Below are 22,260 nucleotides of genomic sequence, written 5' to 3' on the forward strand. Positions count from 1 at the left end.
GGACCCATGTGCACACAGGCCGCAAACTGTACAGTGAGACGTGGTTGATCACTGCCATTCAAGTCGGTGACCTTGGGGAATACCGCTGTGATGCAAACAATACTTATGGACATGCCACTGACTCTGTGACTATTGAGTTGGAAGGTAGGTTTTCACTTACTATTGGTGAGGGCTGAGGGTCAAAAACCACGCTGTACAAGAATTAACCAAAAATAATTATAATATGAACCCAGAGTCATCCTTGTTCCTCTGAAAGTCCCTGAAGTATTAAAACGCTTTGAGTGCCAGGAGGGATCAGTATGTAAATTCTCTTCACATTTTTTATTATGAAATGTCACTCACACGGGTATATTGAAATGAAGATTCTTATGAGCTTAAGGAGGCTCGAAAGGGTTCAAACACTTAGAAGACACTCTCTTTAAATCGAATGACGCCACAACACTTTATCGTCTAACAGCAATTTTATGGTACCATATGAAACATCGATTATTTCCAAACAAGATGTGATCATTATTGTGATGTAATAGGTTACCTTGGCAACGAGAAAGCCCAGAAAAAAACACCCCATATTTTGGATTTAGTTGCTCACATCTCAAAACGACCTCGGTGATCCCCCATTTTTTTATTTCTGAAAGGTGATTAGAAGGCTACGATAAAACGTTCGGCAACATTCCTCACAGGTGGGAGGCACGATCGATGTCTGTACTACAAGCCGAACTCTTTAAGGCGCAATTTCCAACCTTAACAGGACTTGACTCTTTATATACGTTTCCTTCGTAGTTCCTGCATTTATTGTGCCTTTCGTGGATAGAATTATTGTCCAAAAAGGTGATGATGTCCCATTGTTTTGCAATGCCTCTGGAACGCCACCGCTGTTTGTGATGTGGACCCATGTGCCCACAGGCCGCAAACAGTACAGTAAGACGTGGTTGATCACTGCCATTCAAGTCGATGATCTTGGGGAATACCGCTGTGATGCAAACAACAATTATGGACATGCCACTGACTCTGTGACTATTGAGTTCAAAGGTAGGTTGTTACTTACTATTGGTGGGGGCTGGGGGTCCAAAACCATTTTGTACAAGAAAACTAGACAACCTTTTTTTTCTCTAGTACGGACTTAAAGTTATTCGACGGTGACTAAACGTAAATTGGACACAAACGGTTTCAAAGTAAAAATAGGGAATAAAAGGTTGACATTTCTAAGTTCACCAATGTTGTTAAACTTCAAATTTGGGGATTTCATGTCCTTGGCATGAAGAGTACAGCAAAAGTATGTCTTAAAATGCGTGCCGTATGTGCAGCACGACTGTTTTCCTCGGGCGTTACTAAACACAGGAACGGAACGGAACAGAACGAAATATACCGGAATATGCCGGAATAACACTGGAATGAAAGGAAATGAATAAGAATGGCACCGGAATATACAGAAACGAGGGGAAATGACACCCAAATAAAGCGGAATAAGGCAAAATGAACCTGAAAATGCCAAAATTTGATGTTTCAGTTAGCGCCAACCGATTTTCGGTTGTTTCTGTCAGCTTGTGTTAGGTCACGTGATTCCCAAAGGGAATTGCATGTGTTTTTGCCTTTTGTAGCATTTTGAGCACTTCAGTCATGAGAAAAATAGGCTTCATAATTTTTTACCCTGTATCATTCCAGAAAATGGTTCAGAATTTCTGACTCTTATCATTCAAGGAAAGGGTTCAGAATTTCTGACTCTTTATCATTCAAGAAAAGGGTTCAGAATTTCTGCGAACTCTTTTTATTCAAGAAAATGGTTCAGAATTCCTGACTCTTTATCATTCAAGAAAAGGGTTCAGAATTTCTGCGAACTCTTTTTATTCAAGAAAATGGTTCAGAATTCCTGACTCTTTATCATTCGAGTAGAGGGTTCAGAATTCCTGACTCTGTATCATTCGAGTAAAGGGTTCAGAATTTTTTACCCTATGTCGTTCAAGAAAAGGGTTCAAAATTTCTGACCCCATCTAACGCTAAAGAAAAGGCTGCAGAATTTCTGTCCATTTTTTGGAAGAAAGGATGCAGAATTTCCTAGCACATTTGTCAGTAAAGGAAAGGGTTCAGAATTTGAACTGAAAAACGGCCAATAAGGGTAATGTCAAAGACACTGTAGGTGTCCTAGTTCTCTTCAACACTTTTGTGTGTGCCATTCCGCCTCATTCGGGTGTCATTCCGGTACTGTTCTTGTTCATTTCGTTCCATTCCGGTTTTATTCCACCTCATTCCGGCATATTCCGGTTTATTCCGGTATATTACGTTCCGTTCCGTTCTTGTGTTTAGTAACGCCCGTTTTCCTCTTGTAATCAATGACATTATTATTTTGTGGAATTGTCGCTGTCGTAGCTATCGCCGTTTCCTCCCTGTAACATTCACGAATAGCGTTCGGAATTTCTTACCCTGTATCATTCAAGGCAAGGGTTCAGAGTTTTTGACTCTTTATCATTCAAGAAAAGGGTTCAGAATTTCTGACTCTTTATCATTGAAGAAAAGGTTTCAAAAACGTTTGGTAATGTATCGTTCAAGAAAAGGGTTCAGAATTTCAGAATCTTTATCATTTAAGAAAAGGGTTCAGAATTTTTTTACCCTTATCATTCCAGAAAAGGGTTCAGAATTTCTGACTCTTATCATTCAAGAAAAGGGTAGAGAATTTATGCGAACTCTTTTTATTCAAGAAAATGGTTCAGAATTCCTGACTCTTTATCATTCGAGTAGAGGGTTCAGAATTCCTGACTCTGTATCATTCGAGTAAAGGGTTCAGAATTTTTTACCCTGTGTCGTTCATGAAAAGGGTTCAAAATTTCTGACCCCATCTAACGCTAAAGAAAAGGCTGCAGAATTTCTGTCCATTTTATGAAAGAAAGGATGCAGAATTTCCTAGCACATTTGTCAGCAAAGGAAAGGTTTCAGAATTTGAACTGAAAAACGGCCAATAAGGCTATTGTCAAAGGCACTATAGGTGTCCTGGTTCTCTTCAACACTTTTGTAAAATGGCCTCGAAAGAAATCCCTTGAATACGTTTGCTTTAGTAAATATTTAGATGATCAAACATTACCGGTACTATATTGCCGTTAACAAAGATGGTGCTTATCTTTGAAACACAACAGTAGTAGGGGAATGACAACTGCATTGGTTGCTACATTTCAAGATGTGACAAGAAGACATCAATTCTAGACAAAAAGTGTTGAGAGAAATGAACTTGCAAGCATTTTAGTGTCATTACGCCCAAACCTCCCCCCCCCCCCCCTCCTTTTCCCCTCCCTTTAGCTGAGTACCTTTTTTGTAGTAATCTGCAAAGGGACTCAGCCAGTCTAATCTCATTATCATATAATCACTGTCATAAGATCTTATAATTATGTCTCACTTTTCAACATAATTAAAGACTTGTAGATCAGGTCAAATATAACGTTTTTAAAGCTTCCATATACAGAACCCGAGAAAAAAGAAGAACACGGTTCATTTTTTGAAGGACCACATTTCAAGCAAGGTACACTGCAACGCTAATGTTGTTTTAATGGTTTTTTTTTTTCTTTTTTTTTTTTTTTGTGTGTGTGCGTGTGTGTGTGTGTGTGTATTTTCCCTGTTAAAAATGTGCATGGAAGAATTCCTTCATTCTAATTGGCCTAGAGAAATGCAGTTTCCAGGTAACGCAATGCAGAAAAGCGGTAATTCAGTGCAAAAAAGGTAACAATGAAGCGTTCTGATTGGTCAATGATCAAAGAAAGTCTCAGATGGCCAATCAAACTCGAGCACTGGAGGGCGATATTTTTTTGTGATTCCCTGATACGCGCGCGTTTCATCTTATGAATTACAATTTTCTACATGAATAATATTAATAAGTAATCGTATGCTTTCCTCTTGTAATTTGGAATAAAGAGGCACTGTCTCGCAATTTTTTTTCAAAGACTACAAATTGCACTCACCCTATTGGCTCGTGCATTTTTCGTCTTTTCGCACATCGCTATTGGAAACTGTAAGGTACCGGAATAGACTTCTTTAGCTTCGCAGTCACGTGGTCTCTATTGGGTAAACATAACATTCAAGATGGTGGCTGCAAGCGGGTGTTCCTAGGCAGCGTGGAAGAAATCGCTACGAAATCTTGCAAATGTGTTGGCTATCACAATCGTAAATCATTTCAGAGGTTGTGGGAAAAAGGGAATCGGTCAAAAGAGTTATGAATTCTTCACAGAAAAGGATGTGCACAATGCTTTCGTGAAAGAGGCAGTTGAGGAGGGGTGTAGACAGAACGTGGGGTAGACCATGGCCTAGGCCGTGGTGTAGGCCATGGCCTACCCTATGGCCTACTCTATGGCCTACCGGTGGTCAAATTAAAAAAAAAAACGCAGAGCATTGCCGCAAATCTTTCAACGTTAGGACTGTCTCACCAACGACTTTGTTCTGCTGTTTTGGCGGCGGCGGTTAGATCAGTATTAACCTACTGATAGAACAAGGAATCGAGGAGCAGAATGCCGGATAAACTCAACTTTGGGCAAGCATCATCACGACTAGTCCGACTATAGCTTGACAGAAAGGAAAACCAGCGGTCGTTGTGGAGTGGATTCCAGTTTCTTTTTGAAACCCCGCTTTTCTCACGCGCAAGATGTCTGCGGACGGCTCGCACGTGAGGTATGTAAAATAATACATATTTCTGTTTTAACAATTGTGAAATAATTTAGTAAATCTACACCCGCCAGTAGTGTCTACGATATTAAACAAATTTCGTTTGAAGCTTTGAAATACTGAAACATTTTACGTTTCCATTGCTTGTTCCATCCATAGTGTCATTACATCTCTTAGTGTGGGCATAATTGTTAATTCTCACACCCTTTTGAAATGGAAAACTGATTTTGTCGAATTCCTTGCTATTTCGCTGCAGCGATAATTCTGGAAAGTTTGGTTGGAGTACTTTCTCTTTCCTGGAATCTACTTAATCAAATGCAAAAAATATCGTGGGAACACTCAGCAGTGATTTGTTGTAGCTTATTTGCATATTTTTGGGCAGATACTGCACTCTTCTACCAGGTAACATTTGAACGCTTGGTTACAAAATGTTATATGCAAGACATTTATGACATCTGGGCTTAGACTTACTATATTATTTCATACTTTTTAAAACAGAAATATGTATTATTTTACATACCCCACCACGTCCGAGCCGTCCGAAGACATCTTCCGGTTTAGCCTGTTTCAGGCTCTCAGATAGTCAAGAAAACGCAGTTCGTTTCGTTTTCTCGACTATCTGAGAGCCTGAAACAGGCTACTTCCGGGTTTTAACAAGAAACTGGAACCCAGTCCACAACGACCGTTGGTTTTCCTTACTGTCACGCAATAGTCGGACTAGTCGTGATTATGTTTGCCCAAAGTTGAGTTTATCCGGCATTCTGCTCCTCGATTCCTTGTTCTATCAGTGGGTTAATACTGATCAAGCCGCCGCCGCCAAAACAGCAGAAGAAAGTCGTTGGTGAGACAGTCCTAATGTTGAAAGATCTGCGGCAATACTCTGCTGTTTTTTTTTTTTTTTTAATTTGACCACCGGTAGGCCATGGCCTACTTCACGTTTTGTCTACACCCGTTGAGGAGGAAGGTGGGCGACCTTGAAAGTCTGAGATAAAAAAAACCCGCTGCTACTGCAGTTAGATAACAGGCCGAAGTTCTTGACGCGATGAAGTTGAAAATTATTGACAAAGAAGAAGAGGGAGATGTCGATAAAGCGAAATGCTCATGTAAAGCGGGGTAAATATCCATGTTAGGTTATTTTTACAAGTGCAAAATTATCATTAAAGATGAAGTTTTTAAAGATTATTAATTTATTCAGTTGTCTAGTATGCGGCGAGCCCAGAAATTCGTCTAAAATCAGGTTACTGCACCCGAATGTTAAAAGGCTGCTTTAAATCATGTAATTTTATGACAACCTACTCTTTATTACTTTCTTTTTAAAATCTTATGCAAACATGACATCGTCCCTGTGCACAAGTCACAACCTCGTTCCCAGGGTCTCGCTTCTCTGCCTCCATTGTCGTTGAGAAAAGACCCTGGTTGACTCTGGTCACGTGGCACTCGTCGACTAACATTTTCCCACTAGGGTAGTGTTTTCGTTATATTTTGATTCCGCAACTGGGCGAAAGAGTATTCGTTTGAAAAGGCATTTTTTTAAGTAAGTGATCTTTATCTTACAATGTAAGTATCAAAAAGGTCAAAAGAGCGGATGTTTTATACCCACAGGAAATGAATTCCCATAAAAGCGGTCAACCTAAATAAAAGAGCTTTCGTGATCGACAAGACAACTTCAAAAGTTCCATGTAGAGCCTCGATTGACGTTCACAAAAAAAAAATGATTTCGGTAGTAGCTAAAGCTGCTTCTCCAGAACAAACACTAACATAAAAGAATACACCAAATACTACGTTTGCTTGATAAAAATGTCTCTTTTATTTTACCGCGGCTAAAAATATACACGCTATTAAAGCGCTGTGCAGTGGTAAAAATAGGGAATTTAAGCATCGACGACGAAATGGCAGGACGACGACTGCCGGAAGTGAAATTTTCGCGGGCGAATGTTCTGCGCAGGCGCGAACTAGCTTGAACGTCGTCCAGGGATCGTCGACGACGAAATTCTTGAGGGTTTGGCGTTCTCGTGAAAACGTAAGGGCAAAACAATGCTTTTTGCTTATAAATCACTTTTGTTTCCCATTTTAAATGAGAAACACTGAAAGTAGAACCTTTGGGGTTCCCAGCTGGTCAATTGTTGAATTCGTATCGTCGATTCTTCCCATACTAAGCACGAATATCCTTTCAGGTTAAGGTTGATGAAATCTGCAATGGCGGCAAAGCAACAACAACCTCTTGAAAAGAAATGTAAGGCCGAATCTTTTGAGAACTAAACCAAGTGAATTGATATTTTAGTACTTTTTATCCTCTTACGTTTTGAACTAAAATATTTCACCCTCATTTTATTATAGCTACCACGAAATATTTCCAATGGACTTTCCAGCATGATGTGCTAATGTGCCGAGAAGCTATTGTAAGTGAACCTTACAGTTTCAGAGTTAGAAGTCCAGAGAGAGGACAAGTGTGGGATAGCATTGCCGTTCATCTCAACAGTCTTAATCAGCCAAAGTTTAGAGTCACTGGAAGAGCAGTTCGCGACCGCTACACCCTACTAACTTCACGACATAAACAGAAACTTCGCGACGAAGAAAAGGCGTCAGGAATTGAAATAGAAGAAACAGAACTGGATATCCTTTTGGAAGATATTCTTGAGCGAGAAAAAAACGCAAAAGAAAAGATCGACGAGCAGAGTGCAGAGAAAAAAGCGAAAGCCGCTCAGGAGAAAGAAGCTGCTGAAGAAATCAGGCTCCAAGCACTGCAAACATTAAAAGATAAAGAGAAAAGAAAAAGCGAGGACGGGAATCAAAAAGGACCCAAGATGAGAAGAAGAACATCTGATACCATCGAGTTTTTGGTTGAGAAAGCGGAGAAGGATAGAGAACTGAAAATGGAAGAACTGAAAATCAAAAATAGGGAAGTGGAGATTGCAGCAGCTAAACAAGATGAAGCAGCAAAACAACAACAGTCTATGTTTGCTTCCCTCATGCAACAAATGGAACGACAGCAGCAGCTGCAACAACAAAACATCCAAGCAATGCTCGCTCACCAAAACAATGTGCTGATGGCAATGCTGCAAAATAGCAACGCCAACTCCAAGTAAGCCTTGACTTCCTTACGTTTATATTTGCTACGGTTATATATCAGAGCCTACTTGGAGTTGAATTTTGCTGTTTTCCAGTGTTGTGGTATGTTCGTATTAAATCGGTTTAGACCTTAGTATGTTGAGCTGAGAATTAGCTTTACCCCTTTGCAATTATCAGCCTGCATTAATTTTAAAAGTCATAGTTGTGTTTATTATAGAAATACCCGAACTTTTTGGAAGGGCGTTTACACTGCGAAGAATTGGATGATTGAACATAACACAAAACACATCAGCAGGATATCTTCCCTTTGTATTGCCTTTTGGATCTATAATAAAAGTGTTGCTTTTTAAGTGACCTGGTGTTGAATGAATTTATTTCATTTAATTTTAAAGGTGAGCTGCACAATGAACAGGCAGGTTCAATTTATTTTTCGCTTTACATTTGCATGTTGCCCTCCTTCACTATAGTAATACACTTCGTTGTATGATTTCAAAATAAATTCCCACAACACCAAACATGCTGACCCCTGTTTAAGCTCAACTGCAATAAGTAACCAGAACTAAGCCAAACTGATCCCCCTGGAGTCCTCACAATTTCCAAATGTTCTTTAGGAGGATGCATGGATGCTGGCTGGAGTCATGATAATAATGTTTAATTGTTATAGTCGGTGATCCATGATGCACATAATATTTCCACAATGATTGTATAAACATATTTCCTTTTACATGCATTTTTTGTTATTTCTTTGAGATTATAATTTATTATGTATTCTGGGCTTAGAAAGATAGGTATGCTGCCCTGAATATAATACAAACTTAGTTTCTTAAGTGAAATATGTATCAAGAGCTGGTGGTTCAAGGTCAAAGAATTCTGATGTCTTGTTGCCATATAAGCATGTGATTGCATTTGGTATGACTGCAACTACATACATCTTGCCTACACTGTTTTGGAAAATTTTGAGATTTTTTTTAAAATCATTAAATTTGAAGGAGTTGATGACATCTCCAAACAACCACTCAACCGAGCTTCTCACAGCACTCATGTTGGTGTTATACAGCTCCATATTTGGTGTCAGGATGCCATGTTTAAAGGGACCTTGAAGGTGTATTCTCAGAGGATATGCAGGGTCACCGTACACACAGAGGGGTACACCTGTAGAGTTAAATGCATACTGGCCAAGGTCACGAAGCAACTGAGAGTCTGTCAGCATGCCTGCATCATGTTTTCTTCCCTCTAGAAGTAAAATAATATAGGTATAATTTCCATCTAATAAAATGAGCACTACAAGTAACTGGGGCCAGCATAGAAATAAAACCGGTTATAATACAAGGTTAGATTGGCTACATGTACATAGCTTTAGTGTTTGTAACCAAGCTCCATAAGGTTGCACACTGTTTTATGAAGGGAGGCTTAAAATTGATGTGCATGTGGTTGCATTCATGCATGAATCTTGAAAGAGATGAGCTATCTACAACTTACCAACTGGGCCATACAAGTTTCCAATAAAGCCATTGGGCAAAGCAACGCTCTGGAATTTCAGGGCATGTACCCTTTTGTGCCCATTGTAGAGGATTCTCTGGTGTTCTCCAGGCCTGGATATAGGCCTCACCGTGCCATCAATAAATCCAAAGCAATTTGGTAATGGCGCTCCTTTAGCTGTGATAGCATCAACATAGCTTTGTAAGTTTGCAGGGCTCAAGACTTGATGGTTCCATTGCAACACCTTGTGGCCATGAGTATTGTACACATAATCGATCATCTGGTTAGTAACCATGCTGAGCACTGGCACGGGTCTCGCAAATCGGACGATCATATCTCCATATCTGCATGGATATGACAAGCGCTTAAGTAGCATACAAAGGCCTTCAACTCCATCGCACACCGAGCGCTGGTTACAGGTAAGAGTGTCAGGAATTTGTAAAACATTGTACAGCCGTGGAATATCTCGCTTTCGGAAGCGAAATTCCGCCAAACACTCAGATTCATCGAGTTCTTCTAGATCAAAAGGCGTGTATGAGTCGTATGGAAAGTCTGCATTTTTTGAAACGTAGAGGTCGTTAAGAACAAGAAATTCTTCGTCATCGATCGTTCCATCGTCATGGCTTAAAAGAAGAAGATTGCGAACGTCTCTAAATGCCATGATGACGAGAAATGGGTACACCAGCGAAAAATCCGTCGACGATCCCAGGTAAAAATGCTTAAACTTTGTTTTTCCCGCTGAAAACGAAACCCTATACCCAGTCCACCGCGGTTCGCAAACGTCGTCGTCGTCGATTTCGTTGTCGATGCTTAAGTTCCCTAATATCTTAACGACATCGACGATTTACACGAAGTTAAAAATATAAATATCGTAAGTCAAAACGGTCAACTCGCTGTTCAAGATTGCGACTTTAGGAATCACGTTGTTAAACATTCGAAAGAAAAACGAAAATCAAAGAACAAAATAAAATACCTGCACATGTCAATACAGTTTGATTTGATGATTTGAGGTCGATACGTGACATGAGAACTTAAATAACAACACACTGGTTGATCGCTGAACATGTTTGTTTCCCATGGATAAACGTTTCGCTTGTTTTCTTGCACGACAAAATCTTCTTTTCTTTAAAATTGTCGCAAACTATTAGCATTCTTCGCTGATCCGGTTCTTCACATGGGTGAAAACTTGAATAATGCGAGGTTATTTTCTGTGGCGTCAGATCGGTTTGACCACAACTTTTTGCCTTTCACGTCGAATTCCATGTGTGTAGTTCATAAAATACTGCCGTCAAACATTTTGTCGATGGTCATCTGGCCACAAAATGAATTGCGTGCTGATTCCCTTCTTCGCAATGTCGACAAGGCCTACATTGCCACCCATCCCCTAACACACATTTGGTGAACCTCCCAGATTCTGGGAGACACGTGACCAGAGTCAACCAGGGTCTTTTCTCAACGACAATGGAAGCAGAGAAGAGAGACCCTGGGAACGAGGTTGCACAAGTCAACATTTATCTTTCAAGAGTTTTTATCCTTTCTTCATCTGTTTTCTTTGTAAATTTATTTGTCTTGAATTAATATTGAACGATGAGTGTATTGTATTGTATTGACAAGTGCACAATTGCAGAAAGAACATGATCTCTTGAGGAATCGGCAGTATCAGTTTCTTGATCCAAATTGCTCTCATCATCGCTTCCCAATGATTTTTGATCAGAGTCAAACAGCAACGAAGTATCAACTCTTTGGTGTTTGCTTGCCTCAGTGTTCGGCACCCTTTAGGGGAAACAAACTCCTGTACCCTTCTAAACTTTTCGTGGCTGAAAAATCCAGTTTAATGGTTAAAATGTTTCTCGTCACTGTCTCTAACTCGCGTTAGATCACTCAAAACACCTCTCTGTTTTTTTTTTTTAGCCCAGCTAAAAGTTGACGGAAAGCCCCAGTTTTCAGATTCCTTTAATAGCATAAAAGTCTACAAAATCTTCTTTTCGAAAGTGGGATGAACAAAGTTTCATATGTTTGGTGATTGTAAAATCATTTTTCGGGTCCCTTTTAATCCTAGATATCCAGACCTACACGATGTGGGGAAATTTAATTTACAAATCTGAAGACCGAAATATGTACTGTATATAAGTGCACTGTCGATCGATCAAATTATGCACTTACCTTAACGAGTTTTTCATCCTGTGGAAAGCCATGCCATGATAGCTCTTCCATTGTTGAATTGTAATAGCAATCATAAGCACTACAGTAGTGTAGCATGCCGAAAAACAACGGAAGAATTTCCGTAGAAAAAAGAAAAAAGAGAAAACATCTTTACCCTTCAATGATTCTCTTTGCAATGCAAATCTTTGTTTACCCAATACACATCATGTGATCAACCTATGACGTAAAAGTCTAAAGAAGTCTATTCACGAAACAAGCCTTTGCAACGTGAAAGCCTACTTTCCATTAAACTAAAATAACTATAATATTAACCCGAATTATTAAAACTCTTTGAAGGCCAGGAGTGATCAGTATGTAAATTCTCCTCACAATTTTTATGAAATGTAACGCAGTCATGTAGGCTCGAAAGGGTTCAACATTTAAAAGACACTCTCTTTAGATCGAATGACGCTACAACACTGTATCATGTAACAACAATTTTATGGTACAATATGAAACATCGACTATTTCCAAACAAGATGTGACCATTATTGTGATGTAATTAGTTACCTTGGCAACGAGAAAGCCCAGCAAAAACACCCTATATTTTGGATTTAGTTGCCCATATCTTAAAAACGACCTTAGTGATCCCCCTTTTTAATCGCCGAAAAGTGATAAGAAGGCCACGGTGAAACTTTCGGCAAAATTAAAAAAAATTCTGTCGAGCGGATTCAGAGCCACGTTAACAAAGTCACATAATTAAGGTGGCTCTGAATCCGCAAGACTCAATTTTTGTTAAACTTCGCAAAAAGTTCATCTTAGCCTTCTGATAACTTTTCAGAAACAAAAATGGGGCCATCGAGTTTGAGAAACTAAATACAAAATATATCAAATAAAAGGTGTTACAAATGAACCCACTGGGAACTCGGAAAAATCCGAGCTCACCACTCCAGTAGCTCAGTGGTTAGAGCATCCTTACTACTTCACGGAGGGTCGTGGGTTCGAATCTCATCTGGGGCTCGGATTTTTCCGAGTTCCCAGTGGGTTCATTTGTAACACTTCGTATTTGATGTATGTTAATCATTGTCTCATATTCGCTAACTTTGGTGGTTGGTTGGCCGCATCGTTCACAATAAATAAAGGCAACTGTATTTCAATGATGCTCTCAATGTGACTGCATAATGCAGTTATGAGCTATGGAGTCAGTGGCTATTTGACTCTGTGGTTGCGTAATGCAGCTCGAGTCAAATACCCACATTTCACCCTTGCTAACCATAGAGTCTCCAGTAGCTCAGTGGTTAGAGCATCCGTACTATATCACGGAGGGTCGTGGGTTCGAATCCCATCTGGGGCTCGGATTTTTCCCAGTTCCCAGTGGGTTGATTTGTAACACCTTGTGTTTCACATATGTTAATCATTGTCTCACAAAGACAAAATAAAGGGTATTTTTACAGGGCTTCCCCGTTGCCACGGTGTCATATTACGTCACAATAATGACCGTATCTTGTTTATCAGTAATTCGTGATTCATTTGGTACCACAATGTTGCTAATACATAATACATCGTTGTGGTGACGATCCTTTTAATTAGAGCTTCTCTTGGAAGCGTTGAAACTGGTTTGAGCCACCTTAAGAGCTGTACGTTCTCGATATAACATCGAGTTTTCATGACTACCCAACAAAAACTCTATAGTACTATATTGCCAGAATCAACGTTTCGATGGTGGGAATGAGGAGGTGAATGGTTTCAAAGCCTCTATAGGCCTTTATGAGTTCTGATCCTGTCAGAGGCTTACAATTTTTCTGACTAATATTAGGTGGCATGTTTTCAAACCGTGGAGAGTTCGTGCACTGTAATATTCTATTAAATATTAATTTATGTTATCTGTTATTGTTCTCGCTTGTTCTTTTGCAACTACAGGTGCTCTGATTGCTTTGATCATTGTAGCAGACGTGGTGGTGGCCTTCTCATAACCATCGTGGCTTGCAGCTTACAGAAGAATGATGCTACTGGCCAATGATCCCTCCAAAATGGTACTGGCTCGGCAAGCGTCGAAAAGCAGTTGCCAGCAGCATGTGTTCTTTTTTTTTTTCCTTTTCTTTCTTCGACCTTTAAGTTTGTGACAGAAAGACAACACAACCAAAAAAGATGTACGTTTATAATAATGATGATGATGAATTTATTTAAGTGTCAATGGATTTAGCACAGGAGCACTAACTGAGGACACCAATGGAATTAACTCAAAGCAAATTCAATAATCAAACATGAAAACCGGAGTACCCGGAGAAAAACCAATCGGAGTAGAGAACCAGCAAACTCAACCCACAGATGACACCGAGTCTGGGAATAGAACCTGGGCCACATTGGTGGGAGGTGAGTGCTCTCACCATTACGCCACCCCATTTCTTGAACTTATGATACAACATGATAAGAAATTTTGCATGCGTGATAATTCCCAGGACGCCTACATGCCAAATTTCTCATACTGCTTTTTTCCAATGCAAATGGCCACGTTTCTTATACCATTTTTTATATTTTTCACTTAATGTCTCCCTCGGTACCGCGTTTTTAACTTCAGGTTAAACCAAAACAAAACAATAAAAAGATACTAAAATTGCTGCCATTTAGAAATTAGGCGTGAATGAATTGAAAGGAGCAACTTAGCATGGCATTTGCACCTGACACAGTGGCACTCGCCTTTTTCGAAAAACCCCTCGAACCTTGTCATATGATCCTGCGAACAGGCTCACTGTTGGGTTGTTCTGAAATCTTTGCTTCAATTTCCCCGTATAAATGGTGTTGTGTTTAAAGTCAAGGGATGGGAATAACTGTTGTTGTTATATAGCTGGAGTTTTTTTCGCTACAGCGCGCCCATTCATTGGCTAGTTCATGGTCACATGGCATTTAACAATGAAACTGTTTACCGCCAAATGCCATGAGCGGGCAACATTGCGAAAACTATTACGTCAAACGGGGAACAGTTCACTGTTACCCGCCAAATGTTGACCGCTGTTGCACGCGATCAGAACGTGCTGTTGAAGGTGGCCTGATGTTGTCGCTGGAATCTGGGCGCTTCTTTCAAAATGTTTGACTCATTTGTTTTGCTATATAACAAATCACTTAATGTTTGGTCCCTCGGGAAATAGTTCATTTTGTTTCCCTCGGGACCAGTCACTAAGTGTTTATTGTTATATAGCTGAAATTTTCCCCCTGTAGTGTGCGCTCTCATTGGTTACTTCGAGGTCATTTGACATCTAGCAGAAAACTGTTTCCCGCCAAAATCTATGACGTCAGAGGGTAACAGTGCACTGCTACCTGCGAATGTTGACTGACGACCGCGTTTCTGTTGCCGTTGCACGTTTTTCTTTTTGTGCTTTATAACAAATCACTTAATGACTGGTCCCTCAGGCAGCACTTCATTTTGTTTCCCTCGAATCTCATTGTTTCCCTCGGCTGCGCCTCGGGAAAACATTGAGATTCTCGGGAAACTGTTGTGTTCTTGTTGTGGCACTCTTAAAGAACAAGGCACATAATAATACACACCATTCATATGTAAATAAATAATTATTCTGCAGTTTAGCTAAGGGACGTCATAATTACTTGGATTTTGACATTGCACAATTTGTCAAACTTTACCAAAGAGAAGCGGTTTTCGCAGGCAAAATGCTCCTTACCTCTCGACCACTGGGTATAACTTTTGTTGACAGATACCGTTGCTTCCACTTTTAGGTAAATATCCTCAAAGGGAGGACCCATAAGGCTAGGTTTTCTTGGTGTGAGTGGTTGATCTTATGTAATCTGGATTAGTTTCATTGCCCTTTGCGTCCAATAACAATGGGTCTTGTCTTTCATTGCTTTTGTTACACGTTTTATTAGGTTTCCTTCATAGTCTTATTCTTTAATGCTTCTCCTTTAGTCTTTCCTTGAAGCACTCAGCAATGGTTGTTCAAGAGACATGATACAATGGGAAAGAAGGGTGGCGGAAATGGATATGCCAGCATAAATGGGTACTGGACAATGAGCAACACTAATGGTTAGTTACAGAGACACAGACCTGGAATCACACTCAATGACTCACGGTCACATGTTATCAGCAACCCTTTTCGGAGTTCAGTGCATTGTGAAGCATCATTAGACTCTTTCCACTTGGCAATTTTTTGTGCCAAACGAATTTTGAAGAAAAAATGAGTGAAGAGAAAATATTTTGCCTTGGAATGGCCTTAGTAAGGCGTTTAATCATATGTTGTCAACGAGTGTGTATATCTTATAATAAAAGATAGCCATCAACACAACTATTCAGCCCTTACAGCTGGAATCAGAGCATAAAGGTAGTATTCCATGTTCCAATGACTGAAAAGAAAATAGTTCTCTGGTTCTTTTCTGGCTCACCCAGTAATTCTCAAATGGTCCAGTGAAATTTATCATGCATACCTCAAATATTTTTGCTTATATCGGGAAAACAAATCTCTTCACTTTCCCGTTTTTTGTCTCGAGTTTTTGTTTCTTGTGACTGGAAAAGTTAGCTGAATTTGTAGTCATCTGTCTTTTGCAATAACGACTTTACACAGCGCTTTGCTGAGTGAAATTGCATTAAAACAGGGAAGGGGGGTTGGGGTGTGGTGGTGTGCTGTCTGTGTACGTTGTGCTGTGAATAGCCCACTTTCGATGTATTAAAATTCAGCCCTTAACAAAAGGCATCATCTCGATGCTCTGGGGAATAAACTCATACAGGTCTTTATATTTATGCCCCAGAGCCTCGAGATGATACCTTTTGTCTAGGACTGAATTTTAATATATCGAAAATGGTCTATTCCCTTGTAGAATATCCAAAGACGTTTGTTATGATGATGAGATTTATTGACTTTGATTTGTTTCAAGGGATGTCTATTGAATTAAGAATATCTATTTTAAGTGCGGGTAATAGACGAAAGGTAGAAGTTATCCACGCACCTGTTGTTTTATTTTTTCAAGTTATTTCTCATCTCCTGTTCTCAAGACACTTTGGAAGTTCTAACAGTATATCCAGAAACAAGTGGTGCATGGCTAAAATCCTTACTGTACATCGAGATTTTTAAGTTCAAGAGAAATTGATAACCATCCAGTCCTCGAATGGATCAGTGTTGGATAGACGTATCAACAAGCTTGAGCTATTATTAGAGTCGCCTTAAGGAAGACCGGGAGACCCCGAAGGGGAGTGGGGCCGCGTGCTGAATCAAAACCACGAAGGAATAGAACTCTATGTAGTTTTAATTGTTGAATTATTAAAAGAAGGAACTGTTCGTTTATGGAGCCATATATGTACTCGGACCAGTCCATCTGAGTGGCCACTTATATCGTGACGTATACAACATAATCAGCGGAATCAAACAATCATAATATTTGTCTATGTATACGTATACATACATTTAACAATTATTTCATGAGCCCGCGTTGGATATGAGATAGTAAATAATAGCCAACGAGGCGCTACGCGCCGAGTTGGCTACAACCAGTCTCCTATCCAACAAGCGCGCATAGAATACAAACGAAAAAAGCGAGAATATCCGAGCGAAATCGAAAAAACGTGACGAAGATACGATGTTGTGTAATTACTAGTGGTTAGACAGACGCAGCCTCATCACAAAAAAACATTTCTCACCTTTTCGCTTAAATCTAAACTTCGGAGTTGATCAAAACTTTCCTCAATAACGTTTTTTTTTTTTTGCTTTATTTAGTGAGAAATTTCGCTTTCCCGCGAAAATAATTTTAGCTTAGCAACGCTTAGCGCAATCATTTGCCATTAAACGTCAAACTAAGGTATATCGGCTGATAACCGTGATTGATTAAACCAATCAGAGCACAAGAAATGCAATGAGCATGGTTGAGAATTTAATAAATATGTACATTCTCTACTTGCACAAATCCCATAATTACAGATAGTTTGCATTGCACTGTTGTTTGTGTGGAAGCAAAGAAGGATAAGGTGCAATGGGAGGAAAAGTTCATTGTCGTGTGATGCTTGTCGTAATGTCCCTAACTGATTAGAGTGTAATGTGAAGTGCTAAGTATCTACCCCATATGAACCATGTGAGCGTTAGCCCTACTACCTACTAACGCTCCTAGTACTTGTACATGTTCATTGCCGTGACTTTAACATCGTCAGTTCCCACAGCTTGCTCCCGTCTGACCTTGTAGCTCAGTCGGTAGAGCAGCGGTGATCTAACCCGAAGGTCGTGGGTTCAATTCCCACCCTGGTCAGAGTTTTCCTCTGTCCTTGTGTGTGGGCCCACTTCCATCAGTAGGGATAACGCTCACATGGTTCACATAGGGTAGATACTTAGCACTTCACATTACACTCTAATCAGTTAAGTCTGTTCAAATAAAAGTGCTACACGGCCAACGTTTGCAAAAACGTAATCCTTCCTTGTAATGTCCTTAGTCCAATTTTTAATAACTGTACGGTAAAGTTTGGATAGCTGAAAAATAAAGACGCAATGCGAAACGAGAGGTTGTTGTATTTGTTTCATTCATCTTCCTTCAAAGTTTCATTTATAAAGTTCAATGTGTTTATACAAGAACTGATATGTGGTTATATACTTTGTTACAACCACTAGTGGTTGTATATAATTCATTTAATTATTGCTTTAACCCTAATTATAATTTTATCTATATTTGTCATGGGCATAAATCCTGCAATAGTCACTTTTACGTCACCTATTATCCTTAACGTGCCAACCAGAGATCTCTTGGCTGTCTAAAGGAAGGCTCTTTTGTTGTGTGGTTGGCAAAATTTCAATTTCAAAAGAATTGTTTATAAACAGTGAATATTGCTATAGATAGCACAAGACCTCAGAAGCATGTAGTTGCATGAATATTGATAACGTGTAAATAAAGGGTCTTGACATGACGTTGATAGGCACGTGATCTTAGCGAGGACGGGACAGAGGACATCAGGACATCAGAGATGGAGCATCACGTATACGTGAAGGGGAAACGTGAAATGGCAAACTGGAAACGCCAGGCTGCTGTTTGCCTGTTTGAGTGGGAAGATTTTCTTCTTAAGCCTGTAACTCTCTCTCTTTTGAGAATTTTCTTGATGCCTGTTGCTAGCAGGCAAGAAAATTTAATGAGCTGATATCAAACAGATTCCTCAGTCCACAGTCTTCCTTTTACCCTTAGTTTGTATTTTATCCTTTGTTTGCAGTTTGCGTTTTACACTGATCGATTGCCTCAAATGATGCAACTGAAATTGTTATCATCTAGTATACTGCCTAGGGTACAGGGTTCCAATCGAGTCCTCACCGCCACACACATCCCTGTTTGGAACAGGACCAAGAAAATGTTTGATAAAAAAGGTAATGCAGAAAAGCACTTTTGAATTCTCGCTTCCTTTATCAAAATTAAGGGAATCTTGACATGATTTTAGTATTAATTCGAAGAGGTTTTGAATTTTTCATAAATTATACAATAATTTGCCTTAGAAATGTGGGGATTATGAGAATGTGTCTTTAGACAGAGTTGTTATCAACCCTTCTCGCTTTCATTTTCCTAAATTTCTACTAAACTATTAGAGATTCTTTTTTTACCGTTTTAAAACTAATTAATATTTAGCAGACATTTGTTAAGATGTGACATAATTAACTTCCAAAATGATCATTGAAAATGATCATGAAATCTTTTCATGTCATTAAGCATCTTCAGAAACCCTTATGGGTTTCTGGCATCTTTAACCACCGCTGGTGGTGTAAAATGAAAGAACTTAGACACATGTCTTAGTTCATATCAAATTAGTTTCATCAATTATGTGGCTGGTCCATGCAGTTGCCTTCAGGTGAATGTTTGTCACCGCACTTGACCGTTATTATTATGCTATTTGAAACACATTGTATTTATCACTTATGAAGGATCTCTTATCTAATGATGTTACTGTATGGAGTCAGACTTCTATTTCAAATTTACAGTATCCTACATCACAAGGAAGTAGTCTAATAATGAAAATAAATCAAATTTTAAATTTCAGGCATGCATCAGTGCATAAATGGAGATCTTAGTCAAACTACTTTTTCTATCTTTTGAACTTAAATTGAGCAATAATAAAGGTTATGAAAACAAGGGTTTGAGGTTTTGTCCGCCTACAAATGGCAAACAATAATAACAACAAAAACAACAACGAAAAGTGGTGTTGAATGCAGTGTTCCTGTATATATATTTTTTATTTGTGCTGACAATTCCTCTTTTATTTCAAGTTAATTGCTCAATTCGTACACATTCACATATTCACTCTATTTGTAAGTTCTTTTTGCCAATCTACATGTCTCCACAAAGCTAAAATAGAAAGATGAAAAACTATAAAAATGTGTCCCATCTACCCTCATTACTTCCAGCATAGGACAAGTGATGGACTGTTTACATGAAAACTGACAAAACTGAAAAACTTCATTTAAACATGTGACACTAATGAGCCAATTAAGAAGGCTTGTTACAAAAATGTATGTTTGATGTTTTCCATGTACTGTACTAGATGTTCTTTGAAACCATTTCTTTCATGTAACATTCCACTTCTTTGTCTCAGAAATGAGTGTATACATAAGTGTCAAATAACATATGCATAAGATGACATTGGTAATTATGGGCATTACTAAACGACAAACACCGAAACACCGAAACACCCAACTGAAACACTAAAACATCATGTATGACCCCACCATAATTATATTGAATACTAACCAACAAAGGTTGGATTTGAGATTAAATACTGTTTTAGGCCTAATTAGGCCTAAAACGTTATTGCTCCTAAGTCATTGAGATTAAGATTAGGATTCAGATTAAGACTGAGATTGGGAGTTTTGGAATGGTTTTGTCAGTAGACTGTTTCATTAAGGGTCTTGAGAAAATTAAATAAATCTAACAGCAGTTGTCTTGAATTCCAAGGTTTGTTATTTAACTTTTCAAACCATTCTCTCAGTAGATTATCAGCCTCTTCGTCTCCAGTCAAAAGGTGACTGGCGATGAGCTTAACTCATACAAAGGCTTGTGAGAATCAGAGGTGAAAAAGAACTTGCCTCCCTGTTCAGAATTATAATATTGACTTAAATTTGTAACATTTCCTACATAAAGAGTTCCTGGAAAGCAGTGCTTAGAAACAGCGGCATCATAACTTGATTCGTCATCAGGAATCATGCATTCCTTCAGTATAAAAAAGATTTCTAACACTCGAAATGGAACCATGCTGTTTGACCAATGCGAGTCTTCTTTGTAATTCTTGAACAGAAACAGTAGTATGTTTTTAATGTGGTAAGATCTTACAAGCCCATGACAGCATCTTTTGCATCCAAAGATTTTACTCGGTTTTGGAAGGAAAGCTGACAGAATGCATTTTGCAATGCAGTAGGCTTTGATGCGCCCATCTCCTGGTAAGAGAGACTGGAAGGAAGAAAGCTCTAAATGAGGAGCAGTGATTCTTGAAGAAATGGCTTGAAAAGTGTGATCTTCCTTACCAAGAATTGCATACAAATCTAGATGTGATTGCTCCATGATGTTGCTAATGTATCTAAACAACAACGCTTGAATAGAAAGGTAGTCGGTGAAATTTGGACTTGCATCATTTGGAATGGACAGAGCCCCTTTACAATCATCAGCCCTTATTGGCACACACAAACACAAGTCAACGTCGACGTCTAAGCCGAACTTGTCACACGTCAAATGCAGTGTTGAAGCTATACCAGAACCACAAATTATTTCCTCATCAGTAGTGGAACGTTTCCAACCAGGTAGCAATCGTGAATCAAATATCTTAATAAACGTTTGCATAAACTTTGAACGCAGAGAAAAATCGAGGAAATGAATCGTCTCTGAATGAAGCCTGCATTCAGTCGGGAGTAGATCTACAACAGTTGGGTCCTTTACGTATATCCTCACTGAATCCTTCCTGACAACCGTTTGAAAGTATTCCGTGTTGGCAAAATAATCCAAGACAATCAGAAAGTCAAACTCATCAAATGCCGCTATTTTCGTTTTCTCAGCTACACTTCCGGCTTGAACGAGTTGACATTCTTCGAAGCATTTGTAAGACTCTCCAAGCTCGTATAAGCTGTCTTTCAACATGATTGTTATTTCATGCAATATTTGGAAACTTTTTTGTTCATTATGATTGTCCAGTTGAGGAGAAAAGCTTTGGAGAAATGAATCGAACACTGGACCAACCGAAACTGGAATTTTGTGCATCGGAGAAGCTTTGATGTCAGTGTGTTCGTTGGTGCTGCCTAATAATTCCCATTTTTCATACGGCCAGTCAGGGATCCTCACGTTCAAACGATATCCCTCGTTCTGTAACTCAGGCTCCTCTTTCGACGCCATTTTACAAACAGACTAAGGTGAGAGAAATGCAATCCGAAGAGAGTCCTTTATATTTCGTCTTGTCACGCAATTTCCAGATTACTAAATGAGCGTTACGTGACCGGAAGGGGGAACCGTAGTCACGAACGTAATTCTTCGACTCTGAATCAGAGGTATGCTAAACCAACTTGAAAAATATTTCAACGCCATTGTTTTGAATAAAAAGTAGTCAACTGGCCATAAGTGGATGATCACATGGAGCTGTCAGGAGCTTGGCTCCCTTCGGGGCTTGCAAGTTTTGAATCAAAGGCTACATCATTATCGAAAAACTGATCTTTAAGCTGCGGGGTTTTGGCGGCTTTTTTGAAGGGGCCTTGGGAAAAATCCCCTTGAAAAACTTGTAAAATGTATAAAAGCGCGGCATTCAATAATGCAACTAGTGTTTTAAAGGGATGCTAGCAAAGTTGTTGTCTTCTCGTTCCAGTCATCACGTGAGTGTGTGTTGGCACAGGCCTGCCACTAGGGAACTTAAGCAACGACAACGGCGACGGCAACGAGAACGTCACAAATGTGCATATTTAGTGGGCAAAAACAATAGCTTCGCACGCCCTGCAGTGC

General features: G+C 39.3%; 3 protein-coding genes and 1 pseudogene across 7 annotated transcripts in view; 2 read left to right on the plus strand and 2 right to left on the minus strand.

Annotated features, from left to right (window-relative positions):
* Window positions 1-17,803, plus strand: part of LOC137983022 (uncharacterized) — a 66,546-nt gene extending 48,743 nt beyond the window's left edge. For 2 of the 5 annotated variants that reach the window (XM_068830181.1, XM_068830185.1), the window contains 6 exons: window positions 1-144; window positions 781-1,029; window positions 3,449-3,505; window positions 13,249-13,701; window positions 15,245-15,361; window positions 16,300-17,803. The exon at window positions 1-144 is cut by the window's left edge and continues 105 nt beyond it. In XM_068830181.1, coding sequence (XP_068686282.1) covers window positions 1-144; window positions 781-1,029; window positions 3,449-3,505; window positions 13,249-13,301 — 503 coding nt within the window. In that variant the 3' untranslated portion in view covers window positions 13,302-13,701; window positions 15,245-15,361; window positions 16,300-17,803. Of the gene's footprint in view, window positions 145-780; window positions 1,030-3,435; window positions 4,370-13,248; window positions 13,702-15,244; window positions 15,362-16,299 lie in introns of those variants that run through there. The other 3 variants (XM_068830183.1, XM_068830182.1, XM_068830184.1) reach the window with 3 other exon arrangements.
* Window positions 6,781-7,724, plus strand: LOC137982708 (mRNA export factor GLE1-like). Its single transcript, XM_068829850.1, has 2 exons — window positions 6,781-6,871; window positions 6,976-7,724. The coding sequence occupies exons 1-2, from the start codon at window positions 6,823-6,825 to the stop codon at window positions 7,722-7,724; spliced, it is 798 nt and encodes a 265-aa protein (XP_068685951.1). The 5' UTR covers window positions 6,781-6,822.
* On the minus strand, window positions 8,531-10,634 carry LOC137982709 (uncharacterized). The gene is made up of 2 exons (XM_068829851.1): window positions 9,187-10,634; window positions 8,531-8,940 (listed from the first exon to the last, which is right to left on the minus strand). Exons 1-2 carry the CDS (start codon window positions 9,845-9,847, stop codon window positions 8,531-8,533), a joined length of 1,071 nt encoding a protein of 356 aa, XP_068685952.1. The 5' UTR covers window positions 9,848-10,634.
* Window positions 17,804-19,496: 1,693 nt separating the features above from the next.
* Window positions 19,497-21,708, minus strand: LOC137982888 (uncharacterized; annotated as a pseudogene).
* Window positions 21,709-22,260: the final 552 nt, after the last annotated feature.

This window comes from Montipora foliosa, chromosome 13, assembly GCF_036669935.1.
Source record: "Montipora foliosa isolate CH-2021 chromosome 13, ASM3666993v2, whole genome shotgun sequence".
NCBI classification, from domain to species: domain Eukaryota; kingdom Metazoa; phylum Cnidaria; class Anthozoa; order Scleractinia; family Acroporidae; genus Montipora; species Montipora foliosa.

What these genes read in the sequence shown, in the direction of transcription:
- LOC137982708 (XM_068829850.1), top strand. Translation starts at nt 6,823, where the DNA reads ATGAAATCTGCAATGGCGGCAAAGCAACAACAACCTCTTGAAAAGAAA. An exon ending in ACAACCTCTTGAAAAGAAAT is followed by an intron (nt 6,872 to 6,975) that starts GTAAGGCCGAAT and finishes ATTTTATTATAG; the next exon opens with CTACCACGAAATATTTCCAA.
- LOC137982709 (XM_068829851.1), bottom strand. Translation starts at nt 9,847, where the DNA reads ATGGCATTTAGAGACGTTCGCAATCTTCTTCTTTTAAGCCATGACGAT. An exon ending in AAACTTGTATGGCCCAGTTG is followed by an intron (nt 8,941 to 9,186) that starts GTAAGTTGTAGA and finishes TTTTACTTCTAG; the next exon opens with AGGGAAGAAAACATGATGCA.